Genomic DNA, 21,692 nt, shown 5'->3' on the forward strand with positions numbered 1-21,692 from the left:
TTTCTATAAGAGGAAACCACGTCTGACTAATTTACTGGAGCTCTCTGAGGGTGAAAACAGGATTATAAATAAAGGGGTGGATACACAGGTGGATATAATACACCCACTGACTTTCAGAAAACCTTGGCTATAGTCAGTCCCGGTCCAGTGTAGCAGTGTGCAGACTTGAAAGATTCCTTTAAAGAATTAGACCAACTACTCAATACAAAGTCATTGGCACTTATTTGTCATGTTTTAACTCATTTAAGGGAATGTTATGTGATTTCACTGGAGAGAGCCAATGGTAGGGATATTGAGTTGAATTTAGGAATGAGAGCAGGACATCATGGAAGTGCCCAACTGCCAAACTAGGGCATCAGTTGGCACTTCAAAAATGGGAAGGAGAAGAATGAGAAAGAATTCAATCAGGAATGTATGACCAGAGTCTTAGGGAAAAATTATATTCAGCACATGACAGGAGGAAAAGAAAGTCTGTGATGATTTTTTGAGATACTTCTCAGACCTCATGAGTCCATTGTTACTCCATGTACCATGGGAGCTCATGGATACTGAAGAATGCCAGATGTTTTATTGGAGTCCTTCTCAATCATATCTGATTGGATTCCCAAATCTGACACCACAGGTAGAAAGGCACCATTTTGCAAGAGTACATAGAAGATGTGAATTTCTAGCATAGAGAATTCTAGGCTTAGAAGATTCGAGAAAAGGATGCCAGGTAGGGGAAGGAGGCTTTTCTAGAGTAGACAGTTTGTGGAAAGAAATGTTAAACTTAGAAAGCCAGAAAGGCCTCCTTCAAATGGCCTATATCTCAGAAGCTCATATGGCAACTATTTCAAATCTTTGAATCTTTTATTTATTCATTGTGTATTCTTTTAAAGTTATCTGTGTACAAGTCAAATCTCCCTTCTAGACTATAAACTTCATGAAGACAGATAACATGTTTTATCCAATCTTTGTGCAGCAGATGCTCTTCTTTGCATTTCCCCTCCCTCCTTGAAACCTATTCAGTCACTATTCTTGGAGGCCACATGCCAGGCATGCCTCACTTAGGGGATCACAACAGGGAATGTTGAAGAGCTCCTGACTGGCTCCCCCGAATTGGCTGCTGAATGAGAAATCAGTCTATATACAAGAGAAGTGACCCACCCTTCTGCCTTTTCCTCTTCCTTTCTAGCTTCAAAGCCTGGGAACTATTCTGAATAGCATCAGTTGTCCTATCCCCCACCCAGCATCATGCAGCCATGAGGATATGTCTCATTTGGGCAATTCTGTGCCTGGGATGTGCTCTTCTGTTTCCTTTTCTTAAACAGGTGACCTTATTTCCATTATCCACACAACTAGCAAAATGGTATTATTCCAATTTGCATTAGCCTGACCATGTCCCTCCCCTGCTCAAAAATCATCAGCAACTCCACGTTTCCTCCAGGATAAAGGACAAGTTTTGTCCTTCAAGGCCCTTCTTAGTCTGACTCCAATCTATTTTTCCAAATTTATCTCAGATTAATTTCTCTCATGCATTCTACATTTCAGCCAAACTATCCAGTGCTGTTTCCCTTACAAGACACTTAACACAGACTATCTCTCATGCTTGGCATGCTCTTCCTCCTCACTTCCACCTCTTTCTCTTTTTTTTGGAGGGGGAAGGCAGGGCAACTGGGGCTAAGTGATTTGCCCAAGGTCACACAGCTAGTAAGTGTCAAGTGTCTGAGGCAAGGTCGAATTTGAACTCAGGTCCTCTTGACTTCAGGGCCAGTGCTCTACTCACTGCACCATTTAGCTGCCCCCTCACTTCCATCTCTTGACCTCTCTAATTCCTTCCAAGATTCAATAAAGTGCCACCTTCTGCATTTGATGTCTCACCCCCATTATTTTGTAACTCTGTAAATATGCTTTATGCGTATTTAATTGTCTGTAATATATCTACTATATTAATACAATAATTACAGATGCATATTTGTATACAAGTATCATTGGCTTATCTGTCTCCTCCCCAGTAGAATATAAGCTCCTTGAGGGCAGGGAATGTTTCATTTTCGAATCAGTGTCTAGCACATAGTAGGTACTTAATAAATGCTTGTTGAGTTAAAGAGTAGGGATCCTCAAGGAATGATAAAGAGCAGGGTTTTGTTAACATGTCTTTATAGATGACCCAGTGAAATCTTCGAGTCTATGAATGGCCCTGAAATCCTTTAGATAGGAAGAGCTAAACCAATGAAAATAGATGATCTTACAGATTTGTATGTGTGAGTAGAGAAACGACAGTTTGTTTAAAGACAAATGATAAATATAAAACTCAAACTATGCATATGCAATGAAGAGCTATGGGCCATTAGTTATGAAAGAAGAAAAGAAACAAGCACTTATTAAGTACCTATTACGTGCAAGGGAAAGTGCCAAGCGCTTTACAGATATTATCTAATTTAATCCTTGCAACAACCTGGGACCTTATCCTCATTTTACGTTTGAAGAAGCTGAGGCAGACAGTGGTTAAGTGACTTGCCCAGGATCATATAGCTGTTACGTGTGTGAGGTAAGATTTGAATTCAGGTTTTCCTGACTTCAGGCCCAGTGCTCTAGGTCACAGCCCCCAAAAGGGACCTGGGAATCAGGTGGGGATGATATGGCACTGTGGAAAGAGCCTTGAATTTGGAGTCAGAGGACTTGGATGTGCATCTGGGTTTTGCTACTCAGCTCACTATCCCAGTCACTTCCCCTCCCTGGCACCTCAGTTTCCTTGTTTGTAAAATGAGGGAGATAGTCTCTAATTCCCCCTTTTAACTCTAATGAGATCAGCCTAATACACTGCTGTGAACAAAAAGGCCTACCAAAAAGAAAACTTGGTTCCTTAGGTAGTGACTGATGTGGACACGAATGGTGCCCTAAGCGTTAATATTAAGGGTTGTTTTTCTGCAACTTGTAAGGCCCCTCCTGAGCCCGAAGGAATCCTAAAGTCTCTTCCCCTTATCTTGGAATACCATAAAACTTCCCCCTAATCCTGGACCATAAAATTCCTTGTCTCCCTCATCCTGGGCCATAAAATTTCCCCTGTCTTCCCTGTCCTGTTCTTATTAAAACAAGCCCCTGTCCCTCTGTAAATTGCTAGTCCTTCTTCCAGGGTTAGCCTGCTGTTTTTGCACAAATAAAGCTCCCCTTGGTTAGGAGAAAATCATCTAAGTGCATTCTTTCACACCTGAACCAGCTCTCCCAATTCTAAACCTCAACATGACTATATATACACAAGGTGCCATATTAGCAGTATTTCTATAAGGATAGGATGTAGGAAATCCATGGGGAACTGAAAGATTCAAGCAGACACCAGTAAAAACATGTTTGGAAAAGAAAGCCAAGGTATTCCAAGTAGATTTCAAGGGGATTCCAATAAGCTCCTGAGAAAGTAGGAAGTCAATTCTGACTTCCTACAAATATGTGGAAAGCAGAACTACACCAAATCCATAATTAATCAGAAACTTCAAGTAGTTAACTTTTAAAAAAAGAGACCCAAAGCAAGCTGGAAGGCCCAAGTTCTATACTTAAAAATTAATTTTCTGAATTCTTCAAAAAGCAGGCGGAAAAAAAACTACTTCTGGGTAGTTGCAAGAAAGTCAAACTGGGATCAGGAGACCTGTTTGTTACTCATTATTAACTTCCCTGGGCCTCCATTTTTACATCTGTAAAATCAGGAGGTTGGACTAGATGACCTTGAAGATCCCAGCCTCCTCTGATATTCTATAATTCTGTGGTTTAGAACTCAACTGGAGAGCTCTACTTATCTTAATTACTGTCATCAAGGGTCATAAAGCTTTGAATTTCACACCTGGTCCCAGGCTAAACAATAAAAAACCAATACAAAAAAACCCAAAACCCCTGGAACTACAAAACAAAAAAACCAAAATCATTAAAAAGTTTTATCATGAGATCATGGAAAATACATCTTTTCTTGACCTAGAGTTAGTTATAAAAATGCAAGTTGACTGTTTGCAAAAGCCCTCTGAGAAATAAATATAATTTATTTGCTGATTTTGTTGTTTTCAGAGAAAACAAAATACTCACAACCTTCCAGGTGAAAAAGAATGGGCAAATGTTAACTGAATTTATTACATAAAGTACTAAAAATGCCCCTCTTGGGGTTCTGAGTCCAGACATTTATGAAATGCTGTCTTCTCTTCATTTTTAAGTGAAAAAAAATAAACCACCCTAGCTTCTTGTTCTAAAAAAAAAAGAAGCTTCCCTGAGGAAACATTCTCATTTTGTTGACATTTCAAAAATGGTGGCTAACGATTGACTCTGCTTGCTATGCATTGTTTTCACAGCTTTATAGATATAAATTAAATTCACAGTTAACCAGAAAATTCGGCTGACTAGCACATTCCATTCCCTGACCATGCCAACCAATGAAGATGTCATTGTACCTTCAGTTCCTTTTTATAAGAACTAATAAAAAAAATTCATTGCTCCCATATTAGTCATTCTAATGAGGCAGTCAGCCAGAGGCAACAAGAACAGAACCTTTTTGACTGATTGGAAAGGTCTCTCTCTGTTCCTTGGGGAAACTAAGGCAATGAGCACTGAAGTATAGCGGGCATCTGGAAGAATCTTGTCTAACAGAACATTGGGGCACAGGAACTGAGGAGAGAGAATGAGTCCAAAAAAACAACAAGCCTTTCAGCTATGACCGATGACAGAATTACACCAGAAGACTTGAAACAAATAACCTTCCAATGAAGAATTGGAAATCTAGAGTAGAGAAGATCCAGAATTACTGGGGATAGCATTTCCATAGGTATGAGGAAAAAAACCCAAATCAAACCTTGTTAATTTAGAGCAATTGGGAAGGCGTGGCCTCCTGAATTAGTGAAAAATATAAAATGGAAAGCTTTTAAATTATTCCCTAGGATAGGCACAATTTCTCCAGCTAGCATATAAGAAATTGCTTTGTAAAGGGTCACAGGCTGGTAAATGTTTAACAACTGACTCTGAGAAAAAAAAAGTGCTTTTAAATTTAATATTCATTAACATTTTTCCATCGCTTTCTTAAATCTAGACAATCAACAAAACAATAAATCAAGCCTTGATTTATAACATTTTCTAACTGCTCAGGTGTAAATGCTCACCCTAAAACTCTGGAGCTTGTTCCAGCACACCCTGGCCACAGGGGCACTTATCTTATTAAGTAATAAGAATGATATACAATATTATTGAAATTTTTAACTTTATATGTAAATGAGTGTTTATTCTCTTAAATAGTTTAAACATCCTCACTACAGCCCTTTTTAGGCTAGTAAGTTACTTACCTATATAATTTTGTTTATTTAATTATATAATTAGTTTACATAATGATATTAATATATAATAGAGAGAAGAACTTCAGTTTGGACAAATTACCATATCATTGCCAAATGATTACAATCTGAGTAATTGCTGTATTTCTGAACACCTTGTGTTCACTCCTCTAACTGTTGGCTCTCTTCCCCCGACAACCCCTGAGTGATCTGCTCTCACCCAGACTCTTTCTTCCCTACCCATCTATTGAGATAGTTTCCCCTCAACCACTTCCCATTGTTATTCAGTGGTCTTAGTCATGTCTGACTCTTTGCCACCCCATCTGGGGTTTTCTTGGCAAAGGTACTGGAGTGTTTTGCCATTTCCTTCTCCAGTTCATTTTTCAGATGAGGAAACTGAGGCAAACAGGGTTAGGTCACTTGCCCAGAGTCATACAGCTAGCAAGTGTCTGAGACCAGATTTGAACTTAGGAAGATGAGTCTTTCTAACCCCAGGTCCAGTGCCCTATCCACTGTGCCACCTAACTGCCCTTTGACTTTGTAAGTTATTAAATCGTAACCCAAACAAATCCTTCTCCTGTCCATACATACTTGACCTGGCAACATACTTAGCACAGGAATAAATTTATGGTGCAAAGAAAAGCTGGTCATTAGTTTCTAGAGTAAGAAGCATGTCTTCCTGGTTGATCACTTAAAACACATGCGCGCGCGCGCACACACACACATAGGAGTCCAATTTTACGCTGATGGATCATTAGGATTCTACAAACATTGAAATCTCAAGAAAAGTCAAATCATGGTTACTCTCTTAGAAAACCAAATAACCTGATCCCAGGAGTTAATTGAATTTTGTGCAAAGAATAGTTACCATGGTCACCAGCTACAAGCCTCAAAAAACAGGAAGGATTAGTAAAATTAGCTGTGTTGGGAGTAGAGGGCAGCTTTGAGTACCAGTTCTGCTCACCTTGGACAAGTTACTTCATACCTGTCAAATTTTGTTTCCTCCTCTGTAGAAGGAGGGGATTAGATGAGATGACCTGGAAGGCCCATTCTCATTGTTTGGTTCTCTGAGTCTATGTTTTACAGTATGCTTTAGAGGGTGAATTAAGTGATTAAGTGGAACTTAGGTTAGGGAAGAATGACATTTTACAAATGGAGGAAGGTAAAGACATGTAGCCATGTTTCATACAGAGACACACATGTAGCTTCACAGTCATATAAAAGGCCTATAACCTAGTGAGAAATACATCCCTGCAGATATAAAATGCCTCCTCCTTCTCCTCCCTGCCTTGAGACTTACCAGATTGGTGTGCCCTCCCTATTTCTCGATATACATAAAGTGTGGTCAAGCCTCAACCCATTACTTGGCTCAGTCTGTGGCAGGCTTCTAGAGCAGGAACTTTTAACATGAGGTCCATGAACTTGTTTGAAAAAATATTTTGATAAATGTATTTCAATAGAATTAGTTTCCTTTGTAATATTATGTATTTTAATTATGTCATTATGTAACTACGTATTGTGTAATTTTATTCATTTAAAAACATTGTTCTGAAAAGGGGTATACACATAGGCTTCACCACATTGCCAAAGGAGTCCATGGCATTCAAATTTCTGTAAATGATGAAGCTTATGGCTCTGTAATGCTTTTTTAAAGCAGTTTTTTTTCCTATTATGAACTGCCCTCAAAACTAAGAAAACCTGAGTTCAAATCCCATCTCTGACACATACTGGCTATGTGACCCTAGGCAAATCATTTTACCTATCAGCTCTGGAGGCAACTCTATAGGTTGCAGAGAAGGTGTTGATCTGCATTAGTGAGAGTTTCCTTACCCAGGAATCCTTATGCCAATAAAATCATGGTCCAGGCCCTATCCCTGTCATGAACATCACAAATATGAACATTTCGATATAGAAAGAATAGTTGTATAAGGAAAACTGTGATCTGCTACTACAAACTTCTTTTTAACATATATATTAAATTTAACACAACCCTAAACACTACCCAAAAAGCTAATTTTCCTTTTGTGTGCAGCGAAGCAGTTGGACTAGAGAGGTTATTTAGGAAACTCTGCAACTCTTCCAGAGACTGTGATATCTCCAAGATAGTTTTTTGACTTTAAGTTTTCAGGGTGAGCTCTCAGGAGCCTTTGGTTCCTCCAAGGTATTTCACCTGTAATTTGGGAAAGTAATTATGGAGGTAGAAATTGAAATTACTTCAGCACTAAAAATGGACTCCCTCCCTTCCCCCAGGTCATTGACCTACAGGAAGTAATTAGTTGAAGGACACATTAGTAAAAAGTAATTTAAATTAGTTCCCTCTTCTCCCTTTCTAGAAATAGAGAACATTCCACTCATTTGTGAGGGCCTGGCACACAGCCAACATTGAATAAATGCTTGTTGGCTTAACTTTTTAAAATTAGGAATTGGAACAGAACTCTATTCAATAAATAAAACATTAAAATATACTACTGTCTTGTTTAGGCCAGTAGAAGAGAGAAGGAGAGGAACTGATCAGGACCCTGGGCAAACTATCTAATTCCTTCCCTTCATCTCCAAAGTCAGGCTGTCCTGGTGTTGAATTGTCCCAACACTCGAACTCAGGGGAGATTTTATCTGGGTTCAACCCCCAACAGAAACATATAGCATTGCCTGTCAAGTCAAAGTTGAAGGACTCTTAGGCTGCAAAAGGTAAATCTGCCATCCCAGTGAGCCCAGAGGGTGGCCTGACTCCCTTATGACTGAGACTGGCCACTATCCAGGTTTGATGTTAAGGGTTGTTGTTTATCCTGTGTTCTCAAAAAGGACTGTGACATGGAGATGATGCCATGACATGCAAGTGAATTGAATTTAAGTGAGGGAGGGCTGTGCAAAGCCACCAGCCTTACTTTCTGTTACCTCAGTTTCCCTTTCGAGGAGAGGTCCCAGCTATTGCCTTTGACCTCACATCAGCACTTGCTTCACAGCTCATTGTGGTTTCTCAGGTCTTGAAAAAGCTTGTTCACTACACACCTGTTTGTTTCATCATCTATCCAAGATTGGTTCCCACCTATGTTTCCTCTAACCCAGCCTACCCTTCTTGCTTGCCTTCTCTATTGAAGAGTGAGTCCAGGCTTGTTCTAATCTGTGTCTGGCCAGCCTTGGCCACCTGGGCCCCCACAGCCCAATGAGGTTCAGAATTCCCAGTACTATCAGCCAGTTTGAACTATCAAGCATTAGGCCAGTTCTACACTCAGAGCAGTTAGAATCATACCTACCTACCAAGCTTAATTGCCAGTCTCCTTCCCGCATGTTAAAGCTTAAAATCTGCTAGCCAGAGAAGGACATTAACATGTTCATACCCTTAGACCCTGAGATCCCCAAAGAGGGAAGAGAGAAAAAGACCCCATACGTAACAAAATATTCACAGTAGCACTCTTTGTGGCAGCAAAAATTTGGAAATAAAGTAGGTGCACACTAATTAGGAAGTGAACAAATTTTGGCATATCAAGGGAATGAAAATATTGTTGTATCAAAAAATCATAAATAAATATAAGAAATTTGAAGAAATGGGAAGACTTTCACAAACTGATAACAGAGTAAAGTAAGCAGAATCAGGAAAACAACAGCCACAACTAAAATTATGTAAATGAAAAGAACATGAAGTGCTATGTAATTTTAACTGACCAATCTCCCCTCTCTTTGTATAGGTGAGGAGTTATGGGTGCAGCTTTTTACATAAATTGTCAGATATGATCTGCCTTGGCTGGTTCCAAGTGTTTTGTTTTGTTTTGGTTACAAGGGAAGGTTCCTTTGGTAGGTGTTTGGAAGAGGTGGAGTAAAAAGATTCATTTAGAAATTAACTGAATGAAAAAACAAAAAGCATCAATACAACTTTGATTTAAAAAAAAAAGTCCAACAAAGACAATATAACTAGACTTACATAACCCAAAATGCAGAAACATAGATCTATAGAGACACAGGAAAAAAGAAAAGATGCATGGATACACATAGATGCAGAATCATGAAGTAACATTTCCATCTTCTGGCCTTTTGTGGTATTGCTCCCAAAGATTTCAAACTACAGTAGGTGTGTTTACAACAATCTTAAATCGGAAGCATTTCTTGGTACTTGCTCCAATCAATCAAAAACTTATTAGTTACCTTCTATATGCCAGGTGTAGTAGGCATAATGTGCTAGGTTCTGAAAATACAAAGACAAAATGAAATACAGAGTTTATGTCCTATCAATATATCAAGTATCCTTGATCTCTGATCACAAGGGTCTTCAGACCATTGGCATTGCCAAGCTATCGGGGTAGAGTAGTGAGTCAGAAAGTGTGGTCAAGGATTATGCTTCTGCTGATTTGGGGCATATTTTTTATCAGGGTCCCCTTCCCTTAGTGTAAATAGACCAATTCCCAGATGTTAAACAAAAGACATAGAAACATACCGTAATACCTCATCGACTAGGTGTCACAGGTCTAGCCAGAATTCCCTGGGAGGCAAGCTGGTAAACATCTAAAGACATACAAAAGGAATACACCTGGGCCCCCTCACCACAACCTGGCACCTACTCCCATTCAACCTGCCTGGGGCTCAGTTTCCTCATCTGTAAAATGGTGAAGATGGTCTCTAAGGCACTTTCCAGCTCTAAATCTACAACTCTATGATTTCTGCTATGTAATGAGTCGTTTTTGCAAGCCAAAGGATTGCAATGGCCAGCTTTGTCCAAAGATGCACCAATCCTTGGCTACAGTAGTCTGGGCAGCACCACAGAGACAATGAGCTAGCCCAGGCCCAGCTGCTCTTACTAGTGGTGGTGGAAGAAAAATATAGCCTCTTTTGCCTGAAGGGCACAGTGCTCCCTACATTTTTTCTGCCTCCACTAGGTTTCTTTCTTCCCGTTAGGTTAATAAGATGAAACAAAACAGAGGGCTGAATGAAGTTCATGGGTTGAGGTTCCCCATACCAAAGAACTCCTGTCCACATATATTGCTTTCTTTCGGTACTTAACACAGTGCCTGACATACGTAGGCACTAAATAAATGCTTATTGACTTGAGGAAAGGAACAGTGTTATTATTAGAGAGCTGCATCTCAGTCCCAAATGGGTGAAAGAAAGCCTCCATAAGCCCTCAGATAGATAGGATAATAGGATTGCAGGCCCATGGACCTAAACTGTTAGGGACCTCAGAGGCTACTTTGTCCAACTTCTTTATTTTGTTTAGTTGTTTTTCAAGTGCATCTGCTTCTTCGTGATCCCTTTTGGGGGGTTTTTGGCAAAGATACTGGAGGGTTTTGGCATTTCCTTCTCCAACTCATTTTACAAATGAGGCAAGAAAGGCAAACAGGGTTAAGTGACTTGCCCAGAGTCACACAGCTAGTAAGTATTTGAAGCTGGATTTGAACTCAGTAAGATTAGTCTTCCTGACTCCAGGCCTGGCACTCTATCCACCGCAACATCTACCTGCCCTTTTATTTTACAGACAAGGAAATGGAAGCACAGGGCACGTAAGCGACTTATCCAAAGTTACACAGACTGTAAAGTTTAGAGGTTGGATTTGAACCGAAACCCCCTGACAACAGGACCAGTACTCTTTCCAGCGTATCATTCTGCATGGAAAGTAAAAAGTAAAGCTACCCTGACTCTCCTACCTATTTCTTCAACTCCAGTGTTGTGCCTACAGTGTATAGAAAGGACAGCATCGATTCTTTGACCCAGTATAAATCATCTCCTTTCTTGCTGGTGCTAAGTGCACCTCCATTCCCTCACACGTCCAATGCTAAAAGCATATCCCCAGAAATTCTCTCTTGCTTAGTTCTGGCTCTTGGTACCAATTCTGGCTGGTTACCATACATTTTCACAAGGCTAGCAGAGGGAGAATAGAGCATGCACAGTCCTGCTGGGGAAAAGAGGAAGGATTTTCTTAAATCAAATAATCCCCTATGCTAGCTACCAGGTGGAACTATCACCACAGGACAGCTTGGTTGCTAGATCTAACATAAGAGGGAAAAAGGAAGAGAAAGATCTACATAGAGAGAAACCCAGGGGAGACAATCCACAAGCAGCCAATTTTATGTGAGAATGTTTCTTAAGCTGGACCTTCATCGTAGAGCAATGCCTAGACTGTATTGCTAAGGCAGCAAAGTAAACTAATATATGTTAGAAAAAAAATGTCAGCAACAGAGGTTAAAGCAAAAAGGTTAATCATCCTTTAACTAGAACATTCCAGCTAATTGAAATTCTACTGTTGTACAAGTTGAGTACATGAGTGCTGAAAGGGATGCCAAGCAAAGGCAGGTGGGGTGATTAGAGAGACTATGGGTAATCAGGAAAGAGGGAATTTGAAGCAGACGATGGATAAAGACTGGAGAAGAGGAAGCACATTTCAGGTGTGGGCAAAGGAAGAGCAAATTTCATTGTTTGTTCAGTGCACAGGGGCCACTTGGCAATCTTTTCCTCAGTACCAGCTCTCTTCAATTGATCCTTAAAGCCATTTCCAGAGTTGTTTTCTCTGCCCGCTGCTTTACCCAATCTTTCCCCATCACTCTGTTGAGGCCTTCTTCCCCTGTATTCTGGATCAGGTCCATTCTGTACTCAAAATAACTCACTCTCCTTATCTCCTTTTATTCCTAACCCACTCACTCTGCTATTTTCAGACAGACTCGTTTAATGTCACTCTCATCAGAGAATAACAGAACTAACATTCTTTTTGTTGTTATTTAATCATTTCAGTCATGTCTAACTCTCATTTGGGGTTTTCTTAGCAAAGATAGTAGAGTGGTTTGCCATTTCCTTCTCCAGTTCATTTTACAGATGAGGAAACTGAGGCAAACAGGGTTAAGTGACTTGCCCAGGGTCACGGTCACACAGTTAGTATGTGTCTGAGGTCTTCCTCAGGTCTTCCTTACTCCAGGCCTGGTACTCTATCCACTGTGCTGCCTATCTGCCCTCTAAAATTCTTAGAGATCACTTACCCAGAGGATCTCAACCTGGGGTACATGAATTTTTTAAAAATAAAAATATTTTGATAACTATATTTGATATTACTGGTTTCTTTGGTCATTCTATGTATATTATGCTTTAAAAAGGTTGATGCAAATGTGCATATCTTGGTTTTCTTTTAACAGAATACCTAAAAGCTTGTGCAAATAACCACACACAAGGGAGAAATAACAGTAATAGCATTCAGGTTTACATAGGGTTTTGCAGATAATATTTTACTTGATCCTCACAACAAACCTTTGAGGTAGGTATAGTTATTTTCTCTCTTATAGATGAGGAAACTGAGGTTAAGTGACCCTTCTACCGTTACATGGCTGACAAGTGTGTGAGGTGGAATTTGAACCCATGCTTTCCAAACTCCAAGTTGAGTCCTTTATCCACTATTCTGTGCTCCCCCATGCCCGGAATGCTCTCCCTCCTCATCCCCACCTTCTGGCTTCCTTAAAATTCCAACTAAAATTGTGTCTTTTAGAGGAAGCCTTCCCCCAACCCCTTTTAATTCTAATGCCTTCCCTCGTTGAATTATTTCCTATTTATCCTGTATATAGCTTGTTTACACCTATTTGTTTGCGTGTCATCTCCCCCATTAAATTGTGGACTTCTTGAGTGCAGGAATTGTCTTTTGCTCCTTTCTGTAGCTCTAGCACTTAGCATAGTGCCTGGAACTTAGCAGGTGCTTCATAAATATTTAGTGACTAACTAAATGACAGGACTGCCTCTCTATAGGAAGAGTTAGAAGAAGGGAGAATGAAAGGATGGTCAACATCTCTTGTTCCCTTCAGCAATCCCCACCCCTCCCCAGCCCATGCTCGTGCAACAATATCCCTCACATTCAACAAACTGATCATTATTAATTCTACCCTCTAGGCTCGGGTCCTTGCCCCTACTTGGCTAGGATCTACTTTCTCTGCCTCACTATAACCCACTCTTCCTCCAAACCCTCTGTCATATTCCACAGTCTTGAGGAGTTTGGGTCCACCACTATAGTAGACAGATTTCCTTCTTTTCTCCACACTTTCCTCACCCGTTCACCTCTAAACATTGGAACCACATGTCATAAGTTTATCTCTGGCATTTTGTAGAACATCTGCCCCTTCTTTTGAACCCAGGACCTTTGAAAGCAGAGTTAGTACACTTTTTACTATAGCAGATGCCTGCTGGTAGGGGGTAATAGCAGACAATAGACAATTTTAGAATATCTGATTTGGTTCTTTTGAAATCAAGCTGAAGGCTGGCAGTATTTGGACCGAAGGCCCAAAGTTCTCCATCCTTCAGTAGTCTAGTATGTATCTTTCCATATCAAGAGTAGGTCTCAACAAGATTGTACCTGGAATTAAGTGAAGCAAACATCTGCTTAGAGCCAACACGAACCTTAGCACAAGAAACAAGAATGCAAACTCTCTGAGGCCAAGCACATCATCTTACAAATATAAGCTCTTATACTGTAACACAGTACGTAGTATATGTGTATGTAGCACAATGCTGGGAATATAGTAAATGTTCATTCGCTCTTTCATTCATTTGTTCATTTATCAAAGAGCCTATTATAACCAAGGTACTGTAATCAATATTTGTTGATTGAAAGTCAATCCTAATACAATCCTAATAAAGTCAACATAATAACCAAATATCTTTAATTCTATTTAAGGCAGGGGTAATTAACCTGGGATCCATGAACTTGTTTTTAAAGATGTTTTGATTACTGCATTTCAACAGAATTATTTTCCTTGTGATTTTATGTATTTTATGCATTAAAACATTATGCCGAGAAGGGGGTCCATATTCTTTACCAAATTGCCAATGGGGTCCATGTCACAAAACAAGGTTAAGAACCCTTGTTTTAAAACATTATAAAAAATCCTTGTAGGCATGAACACAGTCCTAGGACACTAAAAAAATCTTTCAGAAGCCAGGCCATGTCTAAATGTCAAAAACTGTCACAATGAAATATAATGGTTCTAGATAATATCCTTCACTATGTAGCAGCCAATTGATTTACAGAAGTTGGTTGTTAAGATGTCTTAACACCTTAAGGAAGAAACAATTTGACTGAAAACACAGGGGGTCAGTCAGGGGTCCCCTATCGGAATGGCCTTTGTAAAATGTTCACATGACCTTACTTCTATGGGCTAGCCAAACGCTGACTTCTACACACAAAGCTGCCTTTTATGCTGACTTCTTACCTGCCAGGCCTCAACCTTTTTTATATCTGCACAGGAGCCATTGGTGAAGAGTCCTTTCCCAGGTGAACAGGTGTATATGTCTTGCAGTGCATGGGCAATGGAGTAGACAGCCAGGTATACATTATAAGATATTCGCAAATGAGTGTAGTCCATATATGGTGTCTCAACACTGGTGATGTTCTCATCACCAGTACACAGAGGACGGAAAGTGGTGGTTGTATTGTTAGGCCTGCTCCTGCCCCCTTCCTCTCGATTTTTCAGAAAGGGATCTAGAGATAGAGACCCTTTAGAACCCTCCTGGAGATGACAGTTAAATGTCTCTTCCCAAAACTCCTTGGCAAAACCATTGTGAGCTGACTTCTTGGGGTGTACCTTCTGAAGGAACTCCCTGAACCCTGGAATCTGCCCTGCCTTTAGTGCGAACCCAATCGTGCCTCCAATAACATGGAAAAACTCAGGCATGGCTATGAGTGAGGAGCTGGCCCAGGCCTCACTGGCCAACCATATCCTTCCTGTGATGTTACGACGTACAATCTCCTTGATGAGAGGTTCCAGATCAGGGCCACTGGAAAAGACAACAATCACTTTGGCCGTGGAATTCTGGATGACCTCCACCACGTGCTGTATCTCATCCTCATCAGAGTACTGGGAGATGAGCTCACTGAAGTTAATGCAGATGTCCCTCTCTTCTGCCTCCTCTCGGAACTTCTCAATCCCCGGCCGGCCATAGTCGTCGTCTGCAGCAATGGTGCCCACCCAGTTCCAGCGGAAGTACTCAATGATGTCGGCCATTGCAGTGGCTTGGTGCTCGTCGTTGGGGATGGTCCGGAGGAAAGACTTATACTGGTTTTTGTTGCTCAGGAGCCTGCTGGATGATGCATAACTGACCTGGGGCAAAGAAACAAACAACAATTAAAAAAAGACTCCGGATAAATGAATCAAAAATTCTCTGAGATATCAATCAATCTGGTTTATAAGGTGATGACCTTGACTTGAAGTTAAACTTGTGGATAGAATGAAAAGGAAGATAACCTATTTTACTCAAAGTGAATGCTTTAGGGCTATTTTCTGTAGGCACTTAAACTCCTCTGACAAAAAAGTAGAAAATATGGACTCCTTAAAGTTTACAAAGGGCTCTCCACAGATGATATACCTGGGCAGGTGAGAAAATGGATAAGAAAAATTAAGTGTGATATTATGCTGCCTCATAAGATCAGACAGTCAGAGCTAGAAGGCACCTTAGAGGCCATTGAGAAAAACTCCCTCATTTTGTAACTGAGAAAGCTGAGTCAAAAAGAAGTCGATGACTTGTCCAGGGTCACACAGCTATTAAGTATATGAAGGGGGATTTGAACTCAGATCTTCTTGACTCTGAGCCCAGTGCTCTATCTACCACGCAACACTGCCTCATAAGTTTCAAAAGGCTAGGAATCCTCCCATTTATGCTCTTATGCCCCAGAGACAGGAAGACCTGAGTTCAAATCCTACCTCCAACATTTACTGAAAATATGATTCTAGGCAAGTCATTTAACTTCTCAATGCACATATATCTCTCTAATTGGTGGAATTTTGGTCATTACAGAGGTTAATTTTTTAATTTTTAAATTTATTTTTAGTTTACAACATTCAGTTCCACAAGCTTTTGAGTTTTAAATTTTTCTCCTCCTCCTTCTCCTCTCCCCTCCCCAAGACAGCATGCAATCTGACATAGGTTCTACATAAACATTCACATTAAACATATTTTCACACTAGTTATGTGAATTTTTAAATACAGTATCTTTCCTTAAGTCAGTGAGATTGAGCTAGTAGGAAAAGAGGGGAGAGAAAAGGAAGAAAAAAATTGTGTTCCTCTGTCCTTTCCTCAACCACTTTTCTTGTTGTGGAGAGGAAGTGGTCGTTATTCCGGCATTCCTCCCTTTCCCTCCCCTTCCCTTCCTTGGTGGAATCTGACGCCTAGTCTGCCTGTCTGGTCTTTGATTCTTCATAAACACTTGGGGATGGCTGTACCTATTAGCCAGGGGCTGATGGGACTTCTGGGATGTTGGCACCACCTGCTAGCCAATGAAGATGCATTCCTGGATTACGGATCTAAGGGACCTCACGGGGGTCTAAAAGTACCTTCCCATTCTCCTTGGCTGCCTTCTCCAATGTTTAGCTTGACCATTTAAATGTTATGCTCATTTTAGCAATTTCCATGAACTGATAACCATTTATGGCCAGACAGCATGTAGCAGCATGTAGATGATAGTTATCATTAAATATGTGTTAGATGAACTATGTTGTAAATTTTATATGATTACAATGCCAAATTGTATCCTGATAGACTCTGTTTTTGTAATTTGTTGCCTAAAAAGCATGCTCGTTTGAGATCATTCGAACTGGTCTAGATTTGTGGACGTATATAACTGTGTCACCCTGTGCTTGCAAACAAATTGGAGGACATAAACAAGAGTCTTATGGGATAGCCATGCATGATTGCATTACATTCATCACTATTAGGGTTATTCACATCGAGGAAATTTCCAGATCCATTGGACTCTTGGGGTTGGTGCATAATGAAGGGTGAAGCTATACCCAATTAGGATCATCATAGAATCATAAACTTAGAGCTGGAAGGAACTTTAGAGGTCATCTAATCCAACCCCTCATTTTACTGATGAAGAAACTAAGGCCCAAATAGATTAAATGACTTGCCCCAAATCATACAGGTGGTTAATGACAATAGCATGTTTGATTTGGAAGATAACTTTGCAGTTCAGTGTAATCACCATGATACAGGGCCCTAGTTAAGTCCTCAAATGGTCCAAATACAGGCATGCAGATAGAATGTTCCTAGCAGGTATCTCTTCATTGACTTTGCATGAACCTTCTCCCAACAGAGCTACCCAAGAAGGCCCAATACCTGAGGTATGTAGAACAGTCCCAGCAGGTTTGCCACGGCAGTAGATATGCCAGAGCCAGTGGCTCCAACCACAGCAATGGTGGAGGGGATGTGCTCAGAGCAGTTGCAGAATTCATCCAGGTTCAAGGAATCAATCTTGTTCTGGGCCACAAAACTCAGCGTGGCTTCCAGGGCTTTGGAAACTGTATTGCAGGTATCAAATATCCTGTATCCCAGAGTCATGTTGGGGAGAAGAGCAGGGCTGCTGTTTATCTCCTCAATGGCAAAAATCATCGCTTGTAACCATCGAAACCCTCGAAAATTATACCTGAAGGAAAGAAAAGAAGAAAATGGGGCATTTTCCTATCATCCATTTTATATCAGTAAAAGGCTAGTAGTTAAACTCAAAGTAATATAATTATAATAGCCAAAATATACATAGCACTTTAAGGTTTGCAAAGCACTGAACATATGTTATCCCATTAGCTCCTCACAACAGTCCTGTGAGGTATTTAATCCCATTTTAAAGATAAAGAAACTAAATTTGAGAGAGATTAAATAACTTGCCCAGAGTCACATATACTGTGGTTGCATGATCCATGATCCACATGAGAAAGCACATGGTTTAATTTGAGAATAATGTAGTTTCCATCTAATGTCATTTTTAAAGCAAAGAAACCAGAATCCTTCATGAGAAGAATTAAACATAATAATTTTAACCATGATTATCAGACTCCATTAAAAGATAATATTAATTACTTATTTCCATTATTTAATTATTTAATGCTATTTACATTTAATTATAGTATTAAAAGGTAACACATATGGAGTAAGGCATAAAGCAGTAAACACAAGTTCAATTTGGTAACTTTTCCCTAGAATGTTAGATCTTTAAGAGTGTCCTGAAAGACCATCTAATCCAATTTTCTTATTTTAGAGTTGAGGAAGATAATTCCCAGAGGTTTGTTGTGATTTGCCCAAGGTCTTATGGCTCCAATCTTGTCTCTTGCCAGTGAGACAAGGATCTGGTTCTTCCCTGCTCTCAGTTCCTGCTTTCTTACATGTGGCAGAAGCTGAGAGAGATGATCATCTTCAGTGAATCTCATGACTACTTTTTCCTAACAGAAGAAAATTTCTCAAAACCTGACTATATCATTTCTAGAGAGGACTCATCCAAGCTTCCCATTTCCCTTTTGATTAAGTTAGCTGGAAACTTCTGTGAACTGAATTTTGAATACAATTGTCAACAAAGAAAAGACTTGCTTTTGGCACCCAGCTTAGAGTTACAAAAATCTCAGCTTATTCCAGCAACTGCATTTTCAAAGAAAACCATATTAAAACTCTCATTTGAACAGAAAAATTAACAAAGTTTTTGATAGATAAAATAGATTTGTCACAAGGTTAACAAAATTCTTCCCTAAATGGGAGTTGAATGACATATATATAGATACATATGATATTGATAAATATATCTATATGACATAATCACATATAATATGTACATATATCCAGATAACATGATGTATTTATATGTGAGTATAAATATAATTTATATGTGTAATATATATATATATATATGAAACATACAGACACATGTAATATTTGTATATTTGGTGGATTTGTATGCATTTGTATACTTATGTATACTAATGTGTGTGTGTATATATATGTATATAATGTAATTAAATATACCCTACTCTTGATTGAAAAATTGTGAGACATGATCTCGCAAAAGACCTTCCTTTGGAAAAGCCTTATTAGAAGTAGAATCCTCTTTCTTGAAATTAAGACTATCCCCTAAATCCAAAATGTTTGGTTTCTATACTTATAGCCTGGGTGTATCAACATCTGAGCTCTCTCTATAACTGTTCTTGATTTTCCAGCTACCACAGCAGGTGCTCAATATATGCTATTGTTATTAGTAATAGAAAATGATAATAATTCCCTGAGCCTGGCTGCCTTTAATCACTTGCGGTGTGTGTTTGAGAGAAACCATGAGACAAGACAGAAAGGAAAGAAAGAGAGAAGAGAGAGAGAAAGAGGGAGAGAGAGAGGTGGGGGGAGGGAGAAGAAGAGATCAAGATCACAATATAGAACACAAAGGAGGAGTTAAGTCTGGAATTCAGGTCAAGCTAATGAATGTGGTGCACTATAAAATGTTCTATAGGAGAAGAATCACATTTGGGAGATCAACAACTCTAGGAGAAGGCATGTGAGTTAAACATGACCCAACATGACCATGTGACCTTGGGACACAGAGAGACCAGTGATTCATTCTAATGAGATTCTGCCTCTGGGTTTCTTGGGCATTGTTAATGGCTACATCATTTCTGCGAATTATATCATGGCTCTCTACTTTGAAGGCATAAATCAGAGGTGTCATAAAGATACCCATTGGCACATAATCTTCTCCTGTGATAGGACACTGAGCTCAGTTGTGGAAGAATACTACTATCCTAGAATATTTGGGCTTTCAGGCCAAATCTACAGGACACTTTACCACTCAGATACCCTCTTAGAATTATTCTGTATCCTGGCTGTGGTGTAATACAGAGTCTGATCATGTATTACATAAGAGAACTATGAAAGTGACAATTCAACGCATAAGTTCCTAACAACCTTCCCCGGAAGTACAGCAACCATATATACCACCAACACTGGTGGGAGGGAATGAGAGAGAAATCCCAGACTACCCCAGCTGAGCAGCCACAACCTCAGAGCCTAACCTGACCGTTCACTTCTCCACTCTCTTGTGCACTTAAGTATGAGTCTTAGAAAAGACAGGCTGGTTTGACAATGGTATCCCAGTATTGAAAGTGCAGTGAAGTAAACTGGAATATCCACTCTTTTTCTATTCTAGTTGGGGCAATTAGGTGATACAGGGGATAGAGCACTGGGACTAGAGTCAGGAAGATCTGAATTAAAATCTGGTCTTAGACACTAGCTGTGTGACCTTGGGCAAGTCACTTAACCCTGGTTGCCTCAGTTTCCTCATCTGTAAAATGAGCTGAAGAATGAAATGGCAAACTACTCTAGTGTCTTTGCTAAGAAAATCTCAGATGGGCTCACAAAGAGTTGGACACTACTGAAATGACTGAACAACTATTCTAGTTACTGGTGGGATACCTGAAGCTCAAGGCCAATATGTGACTCCAGAATTTTTTCTACCCCCAAAATTGTTGCTAAAAACAGGTTTGTACTTGTTGACATCTGAGAGGATGGAGGGCTAGGAGACAATCTGCCTGACTCACAGAAGCATCTTATATGGCTTGAATGCCCAGCTATGGGTCATATAGCTATAGGATCTGTAATTACAGTAGACTAGATGTTGGGTAGGAAACATATTCCATTCTTTTATATTATAACTCCTGGAAAAACTGATTGTCAGTTCATGACCTAGAGTCCAACGAACAAAATTAATGGGGCATTCTTCTAGTGATAACAGATGATGAAATGAACTATTCAATTCTTTTTTATGCTTCTGCCTTCTCTGCCAAAGAAAAGGACTTAGGACTGGAATTCTATTCTGGTTTACCCTCCTTTTTTGTTGTTTAGTTTTTTCAGTTGTATCTGATTCTCTGTGACCCCATTTGGGATTTTCTTGGCAGAGATACTAGAGTATTTTGCCATTTTTTATCCAGCTCATTTTACAAATGAGGAAATTGAGGCAAACAGGGTTAAGGGATTTGCCCAGGGTCACACAGCTAATCAGTGTCTGAATCCAGATTTGAACTCGGGAAGATAAGTCTTCCTGACTCCAGGCCTGATACTCTACCCACTGAGCCACTAGCTGATCATTTACCCTTCTACCACATATATTTATTACCTCTGTTTTCCCCCAACATAGCTCAGACAGGCAGCACTAGAGTGGATTGGGCATTGGACCTTGAGTCAGAAAAACTCGAATCCAATTCTCCCTTGTGACATTGACTAGTTGTGAGATTCTGGTCAAGTCACTTAACTTCTTGGTTTCCTCATCTATAAAATGAGGGTATTGGACTCTCTGGCCTCTAAGCTCTCTTCTAGCTCTAAATCTATAATGCTATGATACTAAAACGTCCCTTTTGGTCGTTAGCATTCGCCTCTACCTTTGAGTCATTCGGAGCTTTAGTACTCTTGCCATTATTCTTATAGGGCCACATTAAATTTTTATTTTCATCCTCCATCACCTATCCTCGCTTGTCTGTTATACATATAGTTTATGTTGATTACGTTCTTGTGCATTCATGTTGTTCTCTTTTAAAACCTTCCTCTTTATTCCTCAATGAAATTGTTTCTAGTCTCACTCTTGAGAGGTATCCATAACTCTTGGATTGTGTTTTCATGGAGAATACTCTGTTGCTGCTGTTGAATTGTTTCAGTTAT

At 39.8% G+C, this 21,692-nt stretch overlaps 1 protein-coding gene across 1 annotated transcript in view; it reads right to left on the reverse strand.

The window, feature by feature from the left end:
- CASR (calcium sensing receptor) overlaps positions 1-21,692 on the reverse strand; it is a 90,521-nt gene that overhangs the window by 57,144 nt on the left and 11,685 nt on the right. The window contains exons 2-3 of the mRNA XM_036746616.1: positions 17,349-17,655; positions 14,447-15,334 (exon numbers count right to left, since the gene is read on the reverse strand). Coding sequence (XP_036602511.1) covers positions 14,447-15,334; positions 17,349-17,655 — 1,195 coding nt within the window. The remainder of the gene's footprint in view (positions 1-14,446; positions 15,335-17,348; positions 17,656-21,692) is intronic.

The sequence above is a fragment of the Trichosurus vulpecula genome, chromosome 2 (genome assembly GCF_011100635.1).
Source record: "Trichosurus vulpecula isolate mTriVul1 chromosome 2, mTriVul1.pri, whole genome shotgun sequence".
Taxonomy (NCBI): domain Eukaryota; kingdom Metazoa; phylum Chordata; class Mammalia; order Diprotodontia; family Phalangeridae; genus Trichosurus; species Trichosurus vulpecula.